General features: G+C 41.6%; 2 protein-coding genes across 2 annotated transcripts; both read right to left on the reverse strand.

Moving 5' to 3' along the window:
• Positions 1-1,226: 1,226 nt before the first annotated feature.
• sergef (secretion regulating guanine nucleotide exchange factor) lies at positions 1,227-9,949 on the reverse strand (the record flags this gene model as incomplete). Its single annotated transcript, XM_079163719.1, has 11 exons — positions 1,227-3,249; positions 5,593-5,629; positions 6,670-6,836; positions 6,937-7,095; positions 7,651-7,713; positions 7,804-7,917; positions 8,000-8,060; positions 8,247-8,341; positions 8,746-8,898; positions 9,635-9,767; positions 9,866-9,949. The coding sequence occupies 11 exons, from the start codon at positions 9,947-9,949 to the stop codon at positions 3,056-3,058; spliced, it is 1,260 nt and encodes a 419-aa protein (XP_079019845.1). The 3' UTR covers positions 1,227-3,055.
• Positions 9,950-11,341: 1,392 nt separating this feature from the next.
• Positions 11,342-16,450, reverse strand: tph1a (tryptophan hydroxylase 1 (tryptophan 5-monooxygenase) a; the record flags this gene model as incomplete). Its single annotated transcript, XM_079162255.1, has 11 exons — positions 11,342-11,586; positions 11,693-11,826; positions 12,224-12,319; positions 12,414-12,540; positions 12,634-12,769; positions 12,886-13,082; positions 13,172-13,239; positions 13,334-13,434; positions 13,526-13,709; positions 14,139-14,273; positions 16,361-16,450. The coding sequence occupies 11 exons, from the start codon at positions 16,448-16,450 to the stop codon at positions 11,412-11,414; spliced, it is 1,443 nt and encodes a 480-aa protein (XP_079018381.1). The 3' UTR covers positions 11,342-11,411.
• Positions 16,451-16,830: the final 380 nt, after the last annotated feature.

Here is a 16,830-nt window from a genome sequence, read left to right on the forward strand (position 1 = left end):
AATATAAGTCCTTGCATGAAATAAATTTTATACACAATGAGCATTTAGACTGCGTTTTTATTCAACAGCACATGCATACATACATCTTTCCTTTCCTTCTAGCTTACAGCTAGTGCTTTGAACTGCTGTTTGACCCTTTACCTGTGTCCGGTTCAAAGAGAGCATAAAAAAACCCCAAAACCTAAGTGACTGCAAGAGCATGACGCAAATTATACAAACGCATGACAATGACCGAACTACTGTACATCAACCTGTAAAACGAAGCATGACTGGGCATGTTTATTAACCGACTCAGAGTGTAACCTCAGACAGAACCTCGTTGTCTGACGCCTTGGCTACGCATGAGAAATACATGGTAAACCTGTTGTTTACCATGAGGAACTAACGGAGCACATTTTCTTTACTCTCCAAGCTCGTGTCATGTCTCACCTCTCGCAGAGGTATCCGTCATCGCCATCATTTCCACCATTATACATCATTTGTGTAATAATTTACTTTTGTTACTGTTTTTTTATATGTTCATAGAGACCCAGCGACAGCACCGGAGCAGACAACCAACAGAGTCAGTTTGTGTTATGAACCACGGTGTCCCAACCACTATGTGTATGACCCATAAAGGCCCATCACCCACCTGATAGTGCAGTAGCATTGTTGTGTGTATTACTTAGTCTTTTTAAATGGGTGTGACAGTGACAACCTGCACATCACAAAACTCAGCATAGATGTAGCACTGAGGAAGTTTTGTTGTCAAGCCTTATGTAGCTCAGTATCTGTGAATGGTTACTGTGTTGTAATCTGTCTGCCTATTTTTGGTTTGTGCCAGTGCTGTAAATATGCTTTTTTCGTGTGCCAAAGTTGTGTGTACCAATGTTTTTGAGTGATCATCAAATATCTGTGTGCTTCTTCTGTTGAAAGAAAAAAAAATGTCGCTCCGATTTTAAATCACCCAGCAAAAAAACTGTCACTTGTCATATCAGCCAGACTTAACAGTTGGAAACAAATCGTGAACTTTGCACTGTCATCGTCACATTTTTGTAGTCTTTTGCACTGTTTTGCACCAGTGAATTTTTCACATTCCTTTGATATGTTTTCAGGCATCAAAGAGATAACATCCACAAAAAAAAAAAGACTGAATAAGGTCACGCTTACCACTCTTACCTTGTATTAATGAGGCATTAAACTGGCAGGTGTGCTGTTAAGAATTAGTAAATAATTGTTTGGTTAATCAAATCTTATATAGGGTTATTCAGAAAGGAATAATGGATTTTCAACATTCATTGAATGTTGATATATCTTCATAGCTCCATTTTGAAGCTTAGATCTAAAATACATTTACTCACATCACAGCTCAGACATTCATCATTACTCTGGAGTACGTTTTAATTGACAATCATGTAGAATTGGGTTATTTTTCAGCACACATGCAAATTGGCATTAAGCAGTAGTATGCAATACAAACTAATGCCAAAACATTACACACATACTGGACAAGTGCCTCTGTTATGCAAATCATTCAGGAGTATAGCTTCACCAACATGATGAATTAATGTACATTTCATTTGACATTAGTAATCAAGTCACCAGCCATTGAAAGCATCAGTTCAGTACTCAAAAAGCACAAAGATACAATAATGACCCCCACAAGGATCAGCTTCTAAACAAGAGCAATGAGCATACCTAATTAAAAACACGAAGGACAGCCATTGAGTACATAGTACAGCTTAATTGTTTGTGTAGAAAAGTTAGTGAAAGGGGACCAACTTTTTACCAAACAACTGCCAACACACTGCCAACAACCTTCTGAGATCTGTGTGAGGTACAGCAGCCTTGAATCTGGCATTAGAGCTGAGCACAAAGGGGGGTGTACAGTGTGCTGGTCATTAGACAGAATAAATAACAACAACAGCCTCTGTTATTAAAAGGAAACACAACTAAGAGGCAACTAAAGTGCCGTTTGGTGAGACTTGATAGAGAGTGCGTTTTGAACACCGTGCATTTTGTGGTTGGTTATCTCAGTAAGGTGTTCAGTGGTCGTTTTGATTGGTTTGTTGTTTTGGGATTTTTGTGTCTTTTTTGACCGATACAGTTCAGGCTTGTACAATAAATAGTGATAAATAAATAAAAAACCAAACCACAGAAATGATCATTTTTCAAAGAGTGTTGATGTATTTTTTCAAACTAATCCAGGTATAAGCACATTAGCTTTCATTAATGCATGTCTTTTTTTAATATATATATAATTTGCATAAATCATAAGGATAAAATAAAAAACTTTTAAATAAAGAAAAAGTGAATAAATTGCATCAATGAGCCATTCTGATTTCTGCCATTGCCCTTGACCACAGCCCCGGCTTCAGACCTGCAGTTTGGTCCCCGGGTGCTGCACTGCGGTCGCCCACAGCTTATAAATATGTATGTCGGGTCAAATGCAGCGGACAAACTTCCCCCCAAGATGGATTAAGTAGTATACAGTATGCAAGTGGTGCCAATGAGACAAAGAATATGACACAGACTACCAAGAACTTCAAGGAGTGACAAACAGTAGCCAAAGAAACATTTACTGTACTGAATGTGTAAGCGTGTAAATCACGAGGTTTTCAGTATGAAGTGTAGAGATTGACTGCTTTCTGACACTCGAGAGATCACAGCAATAAAACTGCTGCCATGGGAAGATGGAGCGATAGCAACAGTCTAGCCCATTCCTCACGTTATCCATGACGGCTTCCTTCTGGAAGACAAGAATGGACCAGGAGCTATAGGCGTGGCCCTGTACTGCAAAGCCCCAATCACGTTCATCAAAGTAACAGGCTGGTCAGAGACATGATGGCCACCGCCCACATGAAACATAACTCAGTCTGTGTCCAACCGACCCCACCGCAGTATTTATGACAACTGCAGGAGCTGAAGTAGCCTATTAGAAGGTGAAAGTTACAGTGTCAGGCACTTAGAATCGTCATATGTGGGCTTTGCAGAGCACCAATAAGCCACTTAATCAGTCAGAAGTTTGTTAATTCAGACAATTCGGTTTTGATGAGTAAATGTTCCTGCTCCGAGGTTAGTGAGGTGGAGTCGTCGCAGGGTTTTGTCTTAAGTCAGTCGTCGCAGCGCACGTTGCCATAGAGTGCCCAGCTCCGCAGCCAATGAGAAGAGGTCTGAGACCAGAAACGAGCCGTGGCTGACAGACGTCGCTCTGTGAACCGTCGCCACACATCCCGTGTTCGTTCCAGCCCCAGGAGAGGAGACAGCCGCCTGAAAAGGAGAGGGGTCACGGGTCAGTGGAGCCGACAGGAGAGAGGGACGGGGCTGCAGCACTCCACCATGTACGCTGAAATTAGTAGCCTGAAGAAAAAAGGCTGGGTACCAAAAAAAAAACAAAAAAAACAGAAGGCATGTGTCTCTCTCTCTCTCACACACACACACACACACACACACACACAAACACTTTCTCTCTCTCTCTCTGTCCCCAAACACTGCCACTCAGCCAGCAGTAAAGCCTTCACAGCTGGTGAGCTTGTTAGTGGGTGTGGTCAGGTCTGCATCACCGAGGACACAAGTGCCATGGCAACACAGTTACCTAATAGGCTCCACTGCCATGGCAACAGAAGCGAGCTTGCCTTCTCAAGGGTAACACATCTTCCAGCGTTCCCCCGTCCTGCAGTTGTGTGTCTTTCATGCCACCTTTTCATTTTGTTTCATCGAGGGGGGTTTCTTTTGTCTTTCTGCCTTTTCAGCTCGTCCCTGAAGACAACCGGTGGCGCTGAAGATTTGGATTCGCCCGAGTGACACACGATACGCTTTTAGACCGAGACATCGTGCCAGCAGCTTATGCCAGTGTGACATTCTGCCAGATACGGCTTATACATCACGACACACACTTTAAGATTATGTATTTTTAACTGGACTGCATGTGTCTCCATCTTTGATTAAGGTTATCCAGTAAACATCCTGGTTCTCATTTATCAGTGAGCTCAATGTGTTGACATGGTGCCTTCACTGGGGGGGGGGGGGGGGGGGGGGGAGCCTTATTTTGGTGCTGTGCTTTAGTTCATGGACTCACTGACTGGAGTACAGTGTTTCCATGGCAACAAAGTGCCATGGAAACTATTCAGCACAACAGAAAGGATAAACATGGAGACGCTCGAGCCAAAAGCCATTTCCTTGTAAACAAATCGTGTCATTTGGTTTTGCATTAGACATTAATATCTCACAACCTGCAGGACGTAGATCACACGACTCAAACAGGATAACACAGGATGGGATCTCAGGTGTTTGTCCCCAATACATTCATGTTAACTTTAAAATGTTCACATTAACACAACTCTTTCCTCAGGTTGGATGAGCTGTGGCCTGTCTCCCACGTCTGACCACGATGATGAATTTCATACATGAGGAGCGCACTCAGGTGCAAACGGGCAGAGGGCTGAGCGGGCAACAGATATCATGAGCAGCATGCGATGCTCTCCGTTCCTTTCCACCTGACCTACTTGAGCACCAGAAATAGCAGCACTCAGGTCTCTGCTTCCAATCCTGTTTTGCTGTTTCACTGCTCCTGCCACGGCGCTCCAGACAGGAGGAGGAAGAGAGGAGAGCGTGGCACAGCAACAAAAGGTGCAGGAGGTTCACGTGAGCTCTCTATTTACTGGTGATGCTCTCTCATCACATCACCGAACTTTGTTGAAAACTGCCGTTATGACGGACACTCGCCGTTAACAATTGCCTTATAATAGTGGCATTTTCAGTTAACTGTTCACATTTGGTCAGAACATGAAAAGTGGATGTGATGTGCAGCAGTTCCTCTCTAATGGAACCCCGTGCTTGTGTTTCAGTGTTCATCTGCAGTACTTATATTCAGAAGAAAAGTGGGTCAGTGTTAAAAAATTTATGGAAAAGATTTCACTTCCAAAATGTTTTCAGGTGCTAGGGCGCTGACCTTTGGAAAGCCCGGAAAGAACAAAAGCACATTTAATCTCTTTGTGCCGCCGATGAGGAGCCCAAATGCGTCTGTTTGTTTAGTATCATTTCATGTGTGCAGCTGCAATGTTCTTATGTGGACAAAGGGAGACTGCTCGCCAAACACTATGGAACTGGAGGAACATGCTTGTAAATGTGTGTGCGTGTGGTAGATTCGGCTCTTTTGCAGGCCTGTTGGGGTAATTGCCTGTCAATGATACCCATCTATCCATGCTGTAATTACTTCCTGATGCAAAGGCCACAGAACAATGAGCTGACCTCGGAAATCCTCGGCAGCATTACCAGAAGGATTAATATTTCACACTCATGTTAAAATGTAATGTATTAGACAGTTCCCTTGCTCGTTCTTTGATTCAATGTGTATTCCCATTTCTTATTTATTAGTGAGAGCCAGAGTCACGTCAGGACACAAGTGGAGCCTCTTGTTTCAGGCACCAGCACTTATTGAAACCAATATTCTATTTTTAAATTCTTTCTGCTGAATTTCAAAACGCTCCTTGATGAATCTTTCCAATGCAGTCGTGTGTTATGTTGCTTATGCTCTTTGAAAATACCATACAAAAAGAAAATGAGAAGAAAAGCCAAGAAAATGTAAGATTATTTTTGAGAGGATACACTCACCTACAACGGCAAGGCTGTGTTCAGATCCGCATGCAATCTGTCGAGAAAAAGATTTGAAATGTGTTTTAAAACGTGTGATGAAAGCAAACAGACAATTTAAAGACTGTAATAGCCACATGTTTTTATGCCAACATGGATACTGAGATACTTTGTACCCAAATCTTCTCTGAAACTGTAATAAAGTTCAATGTGTCAAGATGTAATCGTCCAACTTTAATTCAAAACTGCATACAACACGAGTGCACCAAACGCAAAAGAGCAGGAGTGAGGATTGTGTCTGTAGCAGGAAACTATAACAAAGACAGCCAGCTCATTCAAAAAAGTAAAATATATCTAATATATATCCTTGCTAATACCGCTTGAACTGCTTTGATAAAGCGATGTTTTTGATAAAGCCTACAACTGAGGCAGGCCATGAATAGAAACAGACCCTTTGATCCCTGAACCACTGACAGGTTAGAATTTGTTACTCCAGTAATGTTCATAGGCCTCGTAAAGAAAGTGACAGTTTAATAAATATTGACTCATGACAGTGTTAGGAGGACTAACATGGCGGGCTGCAGCTAATCCACCTCGCCTTTAGCTTTACACACTCAAGGTGACTTCGCCTTGACCCACGCCAGCGCTGCTGCAATGATCATCCACGTTATTGGCAACGATCTCCTACAATACAGCTGCCATTTAGGCTTCAGGTTGAACTGCTGCAACCACAACGCTCTCACTTAAACGCCCCTATGGGAGAAGAGATCTTTGCCTTCACTAAATGTAAGTGGTCCTCTGGCAGCATGTGTGCGCTCTACGCGATAGATGTTGTGATGCAAATCATAACTACGCTTAATGGGCTTGGCTCACACACACATCGTGTTTCATCTCCCTGTTTTCTTTGTGGTTGCCTGCTGCCCCCTGCTGGTGTGACATTGACACGTTCTGCTAAAACAGGAGGGCGACGGCCACAACAATAAGAAACAATACGGTATATCATTAATATTGATAACACTTTATCTACAACACACTGCATGTATAAACGTTTGTCATACGCCTCTTAGGTTTTTCAGTCTGTAGGTGTCAAACACTTACCTGCGTCGCTCCACGGAGGACTTTAACCTCGGCAGGGAGGCAAGCTTCCTGGTTCGGACCTTCTGCTGAAGGATCAGTCGACGGACACTTTGAGTTCTGACTGGTTGGTGCTTGTCGGCCCAGCTGCCCATAATCTCCTCTGCCCCATGTGAACACTCTCCCACTCTCTGAAATGAATGACGACCGTGTTCAGATATGACAACGGTTCTTTAAATCCTGTTAGAGCTAATGAGCATCACAGACATAATACGCGTTATTATGCTTCACCTGTTTGAGCAACAATGTGCGTCCAGCCGCTGCACACATTGATAACTTTCTCACTGCCCAGCAGTGAGCGCTTCACAAGAGTTGGAGAGGACAGGAAGGGCTCTGTAGCGGTCAGCTGGCCGCGCTTGTTGCTTCCCCACAGAAACAAGTCACCGTCTCCTAAAAACATGACCGGATCGACATTACTCTTCATTCAGCAGAGGTTAACTAATTACAGCACAGATGGGAGGCCAGACCTGATGTATGAACATGAACCTGAAACTGTACGCTATGCTAATGCGCCCTCTGGGGGGAAACATGCTTTACATATCTGCTTTTACATTATAGCCTCACTTATGTTTGTTTGATGCTCTTCAAGCTATTCAGTGAAAATATACACTTCTCAAAGATCAATAAACAGATAGGACCACTGATGTGTTGAAACATTGATCTGTTTGCACTACTAAAGGCTGTAAATAAATCAGTGTGCTCTTGTGCAGAGAACTCCTTGATAGAAAGACGGTTTCAGGCTTGGAAGCCAACATCTTTCAGCAATGCCTACATCCAATAAAGCCTTATTTTAACCTTGGGGCTGCTAAAATATTTGGATGTGCCGACTCATCTGTTTGCTATGTTAATACCTTTGGAACCTACATTCCAACATGTTGGTAATTATGCTAAATAACCCAAATGTGACATGAACACAGCATGAAGTCATATACGCAGGTGTCTTACCTGTAAGGCACACACAGTGCGCTGAGCCTGCAGTTACCTGGTGTGAGATCTTCTGATCCAGACCTGCAACATATGCAAACTTATCAGTGTTATTGTAAATTCACGGAATGCCTGAAAACGTCCTTTTCGGTAACTTTTTCTAGTTTCGCTTACCTGGTACCAGAGAGGGCACCGCAGAGCGGAGGTGTGGTGGGACAGGACGCGGACCGAGTGCTCTCTTAGCGTGAGTGAAAAGACCTCTACCCCACTGATATACACGGCCTGAGTCTGAGGTCAGAAGAGACAATAAGTGTGTGTGAGATGACTGCTAAATGAAAACACACTAATAAAGTTTTTGTTTCAAACTTACCAGTAACAGCTAGTGCATGTCTGAGTCCTGCTGCTACACTCACCACTGGCTCCTCCAGACTCTGAGAACAAGCAGCACAGTGACATCTGCTTACAAAAGGAGCTGATCAAACCGATCACACGGTGAAGTTGGTTTTACAGCAATTTTGAGTACTCAGGATTGATTAGAGTGGTAGATCAGACACATTAAAGATTGGTTGTATTGTGTTCTTTGAAGTACGTAAAATACACGCTGCTCATGTGCTCACCTCGATGGCCAGTAGATGTGCAGAGTGTGCGACGTTTTGTCCAACACCTAGTTGTCCATAAGCATTGGAGCCGCATGCTAGTAGTCGACCACAATCTGTCAGCGTGACATAAAAAGAAAATAAACTCTCTATAAATAAAACATTTATTACATAATATTCAACAGTTAACTCAACACAGGTGTATGACTGCAGAGTCAGTTACAGGAGAGGTTAAAAACACTATGCATTGACACTATAGACCTGTATTTTATAAGATGTGGGTTATATTACCTTTAAAAGTGGAACTGGCACACTCTATTGTATATTCTTACATATATTTCTGTCTTTTCTCATTATTGACTGCTGTGACATCCAGATTTTCCCTCATGGATAAATGAACTGTCATTCTATCCTCTCCATAATCCCTGTTTAGGAGTAAATGCTGAATCATAGCTCATGAAAGGTATCCTAGTGCTTGTGTAAACTAGAGCACAACATCCTGGTGTAAAAGGGTTCCCACCGTTGAGAAGAAGAGTGAAATCCCAACCACAGACTACTTTTGTGACCCTCTGATTCAGACTGGGGCAGAGATGAAGAGTTGAGACGTCTGCATTGTGGCCAAGTCCCAGCTGGCCTCTGTGATTCTGTCCGCACACAAACACCTCTCCATCTTCTGTCCAACACAAAACACACCACAAACATGTGGAGACCACACAACTGTGTTGCTATTCATGTATATAAACAGGCAATGGATTAGATTTGTTGTTAGTTTCCCCTTAGCCTTGCACCTACATGTGATGATAATATAGTACACTCCTTTTAAGATTAGGAAAAAAATTGGATAAAATTGGTAAAAGCAATTTCCTTCTTTCTTCTTCTATTTAATGAACCTTTTATTTGGATTTGTGTGTGAAACGTGCAATCTGAAATGATGTAGACATGCATGTCGTGGTGTTTTTCTTTTGACTGTTGCATGAATATGTCTTGCTGAATATTTGTGATGTCTGACATATACTGTGGTGTGTTATATCCCATGTAGAACTGGCACTATCAGTCAACATCAACTATAAACACTAACCTACTCGGCCCGGAAGAGGGCGCCACATACTCTCTGTTGCATTCACATGGAATCAGGCAGAGAGTTGACGGCAACCCGGATATCATGTTGTGGGTAGTGGGGAGCGGGACGGTAAACTTAGGTTATAATCTTATTTTATTCCATATATTTACATATATGTATATATTTGGCCGTCCTGCTGTTTGTTTCCCCCATGCCGTCTGCAGTTTATAGTCTGCCTGATTCCATGTGAATGCAGCATTAGTCAGACTTGGTTCACATCACCGGAGAGATGTTTTCATGCTTGTACTTTAAAAGGAAAGGTGCCGTTTAGGTGCAGACAGTAACCTACCGGTGACAGCCACGGTGTGGCCTCCACCGCCGCTGAGAGCCCGTACAGCCCGGTCTGTTAGAGCCGTGGTGTCCCGGGGCTCCGTCAGGTCCTCCACGTGTCCCTGTCCCAGCTGCCCGTAGCTGTTGGCTCCCTGACGGACACGACATCGATCACGTTACTACTAGTTTACTACTAGTTAAGGAGACATACACAACTGTAACACTTAAATGTGGAATACAAAGAACTTACCCAAGAGTGTAAACAAAACTCCGTCCGCCGGCTCGTTTCCATGAGTAACGTTGCATCATGCTTTGCGACACTGTCGTGAAGCATGCTGTGTAGCAGCAGGCTGTTTAGCTATCGAAATTGAAGAATGATATAGCTTTGACAAAATATTAGGAACACCTCTCAGCACAGTTTAACAACACCACAAACTGAACCATAATGTTGAATTAACACCTCTCTAACTGGTCTTAGAGCACTTTTAATGTTATTTAGATTGCATTTGTTTGAACAAAGTGTAACAGTAACCTATAAACTGGCAACTGGGTGTCGAATTCAATAAAGTTGTATTAGTAACATTTTTAACATTACATGTTTTAATGTGTGAATTGGATCAGGTTTCTCCTTTTTTAGATGGACAGAAATACGTAAGTGATAGCATGGACATGGAGGTGGAGATTTTCTATTTGGGATGTTATGTATCCCAAATAGAAACGTAACAAACATATAGAACCAGTCACTCATTCAGTGACCAAGACACCAACACCAAAACATTTCAGTTAGTGTCATTCAGAATGGATTTTTACATGGTCCTTGGGTCAAAGGGATAATTATTCTTGGATACACAAACTCCAGCCTGAACATAACTATATCGTCATCACTTTCAGGGTCCTTGCTGTCGTCGTTCTGCTTCTCCATGATCATCATCAGCATCTTCCTCAACATCTAGTATCCATAACCAAACCACCACCATAAGGACATACATATGTAATTAAGTCTACAGGTAACAAACTGTTTGACACACTGTGAAGACAGAATACATTTTTTATATTTTTTATTGTTTTCATACATAGCCTACTCATAGTGTATATATTTCTTTGCAGTAGAAAAATAATGTTTTGATTTCAGGAGCACTACAATTATTTTCACTTCCAAGAAGAGGTATTCAAAATCATCACTGTAAAATAAAATAGGTCAGGGTAAATGGGCAATGTCAAGAAAACATTCTTATAACACCAATTTTCACTTTTACAATTACCCTCAACACACAAAAAAGAACATGATACATACACCGAAGGAATACAAACGGTACATTTTATACATATTCACTGACGTGAGGAAGATTAAATGTGAAGAAGAATTAAATTAAAGTTCAAAACAATTTACATGATAATATACAAGAGCAAAGTTAACAATAAGGATGGGGAAACCACATCTGTGTTTGTAACAGCTGGGGATTTTTTTTTTTTAAAGGTAACAAAGTACCATGAAAGCGTGTTGACTGTTTGCAATTAAGAAACCGACTGAAGCAAAACAGCGTCTCGGGTTCAACAGCTCCTCTAGGTTTGTGCAACTTACGGATATCAGTGGCTAAACATAAAATGCACCTCTGTAAATTGTATAAGCAATACACCTTGTAGTGGGGACTATGGAGCGTTTTAACAAAAGAAGTGCACATTCATTGTACTGACGAAGGGCGATACACAAGCAGTATCTCTACAGCGGTGCTTGGGGGTGACACAGTGAGCGTTGATGGACCGTAGGTGGATAACTTCAACTGGAACGTGGGCAGTCAGATACCCAGCTGCTTGTTCAGCCGGATGAGGGCGTCGCCGACAATGTCAAGCTCATGCCGAAGCTCCTCCACCACGCTGTTGATGCTGGGAGTGTCTTTCAGCACATCCACACTCTGGGTGTAAGGGTTGTATCGGACTGTGAAGGGACGCTTGATGGTCTTGGCAAACTCCCTGAAATTAACATAATATCATTATTGAATTATGTGTAGTGGATATTTAGGTAGTTTTCGTCTACTCATATCGTTATGAATATATCGTGTTACATTTCTGAGCTCACCTCATCTTGACTTTGGCCTCCTCAAAGCTGTCTGACACAAAGTAGACATCCTGAAATGTTGTGATGATGCATTCTTGTTTGGATGTAACTTTGGGGTCAAAAGGCATTATCCTTGCATTGCCAGATAGTGCATGCTGTAATAGAGAAACATAGTTCAGATGATCATGCTGTAATAGAGAAACATAGTTCAGATGATCATGCTGTAATAGAGAAACATAGTTCAGATGTTGCAACCATTGCATGTACTGTAAACACTAGCACACATTTGGGTCATTTGATTGAATGCAAATCAGTCTGTATTTAGCTGTTTCAAATGAAAGAGTGGTTCTATTAGAGAAAGAATGTAGTCTGTTATCAAGTATCTATAATGACGAAATTCTAAGAGACACTTTAGGATTGAAATGCTCAAATAGCCAAACCTGTATAATGACTTCTCCATTTTTTAAATATAATTATTTAATGGGTTTGGCTGGTTAGAAATACCAGGAGGAAGACTGTTAACATGTCCGCAGTGTGGTCCAAATGTTTTACCTTAAGCTCACTGATAGACGACAGCAGTCCTGCTCCATATGCTCGCAGCTGCCCTTCCTGCTTGCATAGGCCAAACTCCACCGTAAAGAAATAGCACTGTAACACAAGAGTCCATAAAACACAAACAATTATGAAAATGACCCTAGATTCAGAATATGAAATTGAATTTGATTTGATCAGCGTCACTCACTGTGGCTAGTTTCTGAACTGAGTCATCTGAGGCCCCGAGTGAAGCGAGACCGATCTCCTGAGAAAACTGGGCGAAGCTGGGCTCTGCTAGCAGTGGGACGTGGCCCAGCAACTCATGGCATGTGTCCCTTGATTATGAAAGGTAACCAAATATTAGGACCCCATAGCTTTATATGAATATTCACGTCCCTTTTCTAAATATAGTACTGCATATCACTCACGGCTCTGGGGTGTATAAGGGGTCGGAGCTGTGCCGCACATACTGGGTACAATGGAAAACCCGGAAGGCCAAACCAGCGAGGAAGTCACGAGGGGACAGATAACCAGCCACAGGTCTGATGGTGAATCCAGTACGTTCTGACAAGACATTTGAAAAGGCAGATGAGTGAGTGACTACATTTACTAAGCTGAAGATATTTATATAAATTACATATCCAATTTTGTATTTGGAGCAAAAATTAAAAAAAACCTACCCCTGAGGAAGCGTGACACATCTTCCAGCTGAGGGATGTTGTCCTCCCGAAATTCACAGTATTTGGACAGCAGTGGCAGGTTCTTCAAGTATTCCCGGCAGGCGTGGGTGGGGTACAACTTGTTCAGCTCCCTGTACACAACTCCCCAAGTCTTCACTTCTTCCTCTGTGAACTCAATACGAGGAATGGGATCCCCACTGCAGCAAGAGAGAATAATTCTATGAATATCAAGTAAAAACAGCACAAATTTCCAAAAGAACCAGTGAAATGTACAGCAAGCACTCACTGTTTGTAGGCCATGGCGAGATCAGCAAAGTACTTTCGCCTTTTGCGGTAGACGTTGTCCTTGAAACCCTGATGGAGAGGAACATAGAAGGAAATGAGAAACATTCAATTGATGAGTTTACATTTTTTAAGTCAACAAGTTATCTGAATTGTGAGTACATACCGGGTGATCAGCATCCAACTCAGAGCCATACATCAGGACACGGTTGGCACACTTGTCCAAGTCTGAAATCTTCTTTGGGAACCAAGGTACATTATACATATCTGAGGCGAGAGAGAAATTAGTTGTTTTTTGATAATACGGTCAAATATAGTTAATATATTTCTTATAAAGTACCTGCAGGATTTCGTTTACCTTCCTCATCTAGGCAGGAGTTATCTGGAGGCTCCATATCCACCACGCTCACATGCTTTCTAAGCAGCTGGATTATTTCATTCAGTTGTTCGTGGTTGCTGTCGCAGTCCACAAAAATTTCAAACTCAGAGTTGCGCCGTTTGGATTTTCTTGACTCTATGTGTACAAGGTTGACATGGTTTTCCTGCAAGAAACATGGAGAATCATGTTTGTTATCAACGGCAAACAAGTACTGATAGACATATATATCATATGTATGACATAAATATGGTATGAACATGTTTGTTTGAAAAATATTACTCGACACCTGGTGTAAAAATCATTAAACAGGACATTTATTCTTGCAAGAAGGAACATTTATTCTTGCAAGAAGGAACAGAGTTGAAACACAAACTGGTTATGCATCAAGTTGCTGCTCAAAGGTCTGTCTCTGAGTCTCTGATATATATACACTGAGGATAACACACAAGTGCGTTGGAACACACGAGGGCACAGACCTTAGACACAGAACATTCTGTAGTTTTTCCAACAATGTTGTATATTGAAGACACTGTATTCCAAATAAACACATTGATAGGAACAAGAGCCATGATTGTAAAAACGTTGTCCATACCTGAAAGAGTTTGAGCGCCTTAACTAGTCCTCCCACTTCATTCTTGAGGGAAAAGATGATTGTTGCTCTCCCTTTCTCTGATGTATTCTTCTTTTCAGTGTTTTCTTCAATTTTTGTGAACGTTGATTTGTTTATCTGTAATGAAACACAGATTTTTTTTTTTTTTGAAACACAGATTTTCATTTGTGTAACCGCAAGAAATCCTCCTCATTCAACAAGCAATAGTGGCTCTCCTCTGATGGTCATGTGAGGAGATGTTCAACTATTACCAACTTTTTAAATGTATATGTGATTATTTAATATCATCTAAAATGAATGGAAATTCCCCTTTTTTTTAGTTAGTGTTAGCCCCTAAAAGTAAATAACTAATTGCAAATGGAGAACTCCTATTAGAAATGTGGCACCAGCATCAACAGTAGTGTGAAATCAGCAATTTATTAGCATATTCTGTGCTGCTAACCGTTCAACATTGCAATTAAAGAACAATGCACTGGTACCTAGTTACTTGAGTCAATGGCACACAATCGATTTCCCTCGTGACTGAACCCTAACTCAGGGCAGGTAATGACGTGAATGCACAACTTCTAATCCCTTAAGAGCATCTGTAGCAATCCTAAAGAACATCTTATACTGAACATGCAATACCCTTAACAAGTAGTAAGTAGGGTCAGAGTCACAGATAAGTGCTGCGGAATATTTCTGTCCCCCTGAAAAAGAAACATGGGTTGTTTCTTTACATTCATGCGGATGAAACAGCTAACAGTAATGCCTTATTTACATAGAGACAGGGCTGAGATTAGTGACCTCAGGACCAACCCCTCGAGTGTGTTTCAGCACCTTGAACAGCGCTCTCACGTTGATGCATGGCTGCACATGCGGAAAATTCATGTAATCCTGCATGAGATTTTAGAAGCAGGACTGTAACACACCAGCGGCACAGAAAAGATAATCTCTTTTGATTGGATGCAACGTTTTCTCGTTGACTTTAATAGGATACATCTGATTCAGACACTATATTTTATTCCAATCGTGTAACTACAAATAACACTTTCGAAATATTATATTAAAATCCTATGGATTAAGCTGATTGTGGGACAGGAATACATCTGTTCAATTCATTCAGTTGCTGCCTACCATATTCCGCCCTTCGAGCATTGTGTAGACAGCGCGGCAGACTTTTCGGAGGACCCTTGTCGTTAGCATCCCTGAAAGCGTTCGTGTATGGAGACTGGATCAGGACGCACGGACAACTCTTTGCGTCTCGGTTTAACACGTCTCTGTCTCAAAGAATCGCCTTACTGCAATCTCATTTGGACAGCAGGGAAGCCTATCAGCTCCCTGCGTTGAGATCTCACCAGTCATTAGACAGCGTTTAATCACTGCAGCGCGCAGGTTCTAGGCTGCAAAGTGCGATGGTTTTACGCGCACGAGTTCATCCTCAAATACTCATTTCCCCTTCCTTGATGTCAACATTTATAAATGTAACTTAGACACTGCTTTGCATTTGTTTTAACATACATATAACAGTTCATGTGATTATTCTAAATTGTCTTTTGGTTGCTGCTCCATTTAACACATTTTTGTGAGACAAGTTTTTCAGAAAAGTCCCGGAATTCAGAAAGAGCAGCTGTGTTTCAGATGTATACAAGTTTACAGGTGAAGGTCACAGACACAATCGGATTGCCTGCTGAAGCCACAGACGGTTGGTCACAGCTTAGAGAAAAGAATCCTCGTCGATTAATTTTTGCAACATTGAAAGAGCTAGGCAAGCATCTAACGAATATTACAAAATATAATAAATGTCCGTAGGCCAGCTATTAGGGAAATTTATTTTTTATAAATTACTTCTTTCAACATCGCTTTAGAAAATGTCTCATGTTCCGTGTGCGCAATAGAGACATCACAGCATATGCAGGTTGATCGGTTTATCTTTAATCTCTTCTGTCTTTTACTGTGAAAATCAGTGAATGGTGTACAGACTGAGCAATAATGAGCCTCTTATGACAAATTATGAAATTCGGAGGTATCTCTCTTTAACCCTGTTAACCCTTGACGCAAATTACACTACAACAAAACGGCTTAAATTAATCTGCGCTGACGACAAAAGTGAAGGCTTATTTATTAAGACAAACCGGGCCGATTAAAAAAAGTAGTCTTGAAATATCACATGCAAGCAAACCTCTTCTCAGTTGCCTCACCGGACAGAGAAAATCAGGTCTTACCTCATTGTTCAGCAGTTTTTCTTCAAGGCCAATGTTCATGGAGTCAAAAGATCTTCCTCGACGTGGTCCTTCGTTTTTGTTTGAGTACATGTTAAAGAGTTGCTAGATGATCTACCTTTTTATGTACTGCTTACAGGTGAATAATCTAAATAAGCCAGCTATGTAAAGTGGGCTGTCTACCCCGAGAAGCAGCGCGCTTTGCTATTTAACTGTGGGGAGCAAGAGGAGGGGGCAATAATCTCACTCTGAGCAGCAAATGGAAAAAGAGAGGCACGGCCCACGTCATTAGAGGGAAAAGGACTATCTTTTATTTCAAGTAAATGCCTGAAACAGCTTCAATGAGATGAGTCATAAATCCTGATTTTACTGAAAGAATAAAATACCAGATTGAACATTTTTTTTTATTGGATATATCAAAGTGTTTGATAAAAAGCACAGCAGTCCTCATTACAATATAATACAAAGCAGGA

This window comes from Pholis gunnellus, assembly GCF_910591455.1.
Source record: "Pholis gunnellus genome assembly, chromosome: 7".
NCBI classification, from domain to species: Eukaryota; Metazoa; Chordata; class Actinopteri; order Perciformes; family Pholidae; genus Pholis; species Pholis gunnellus.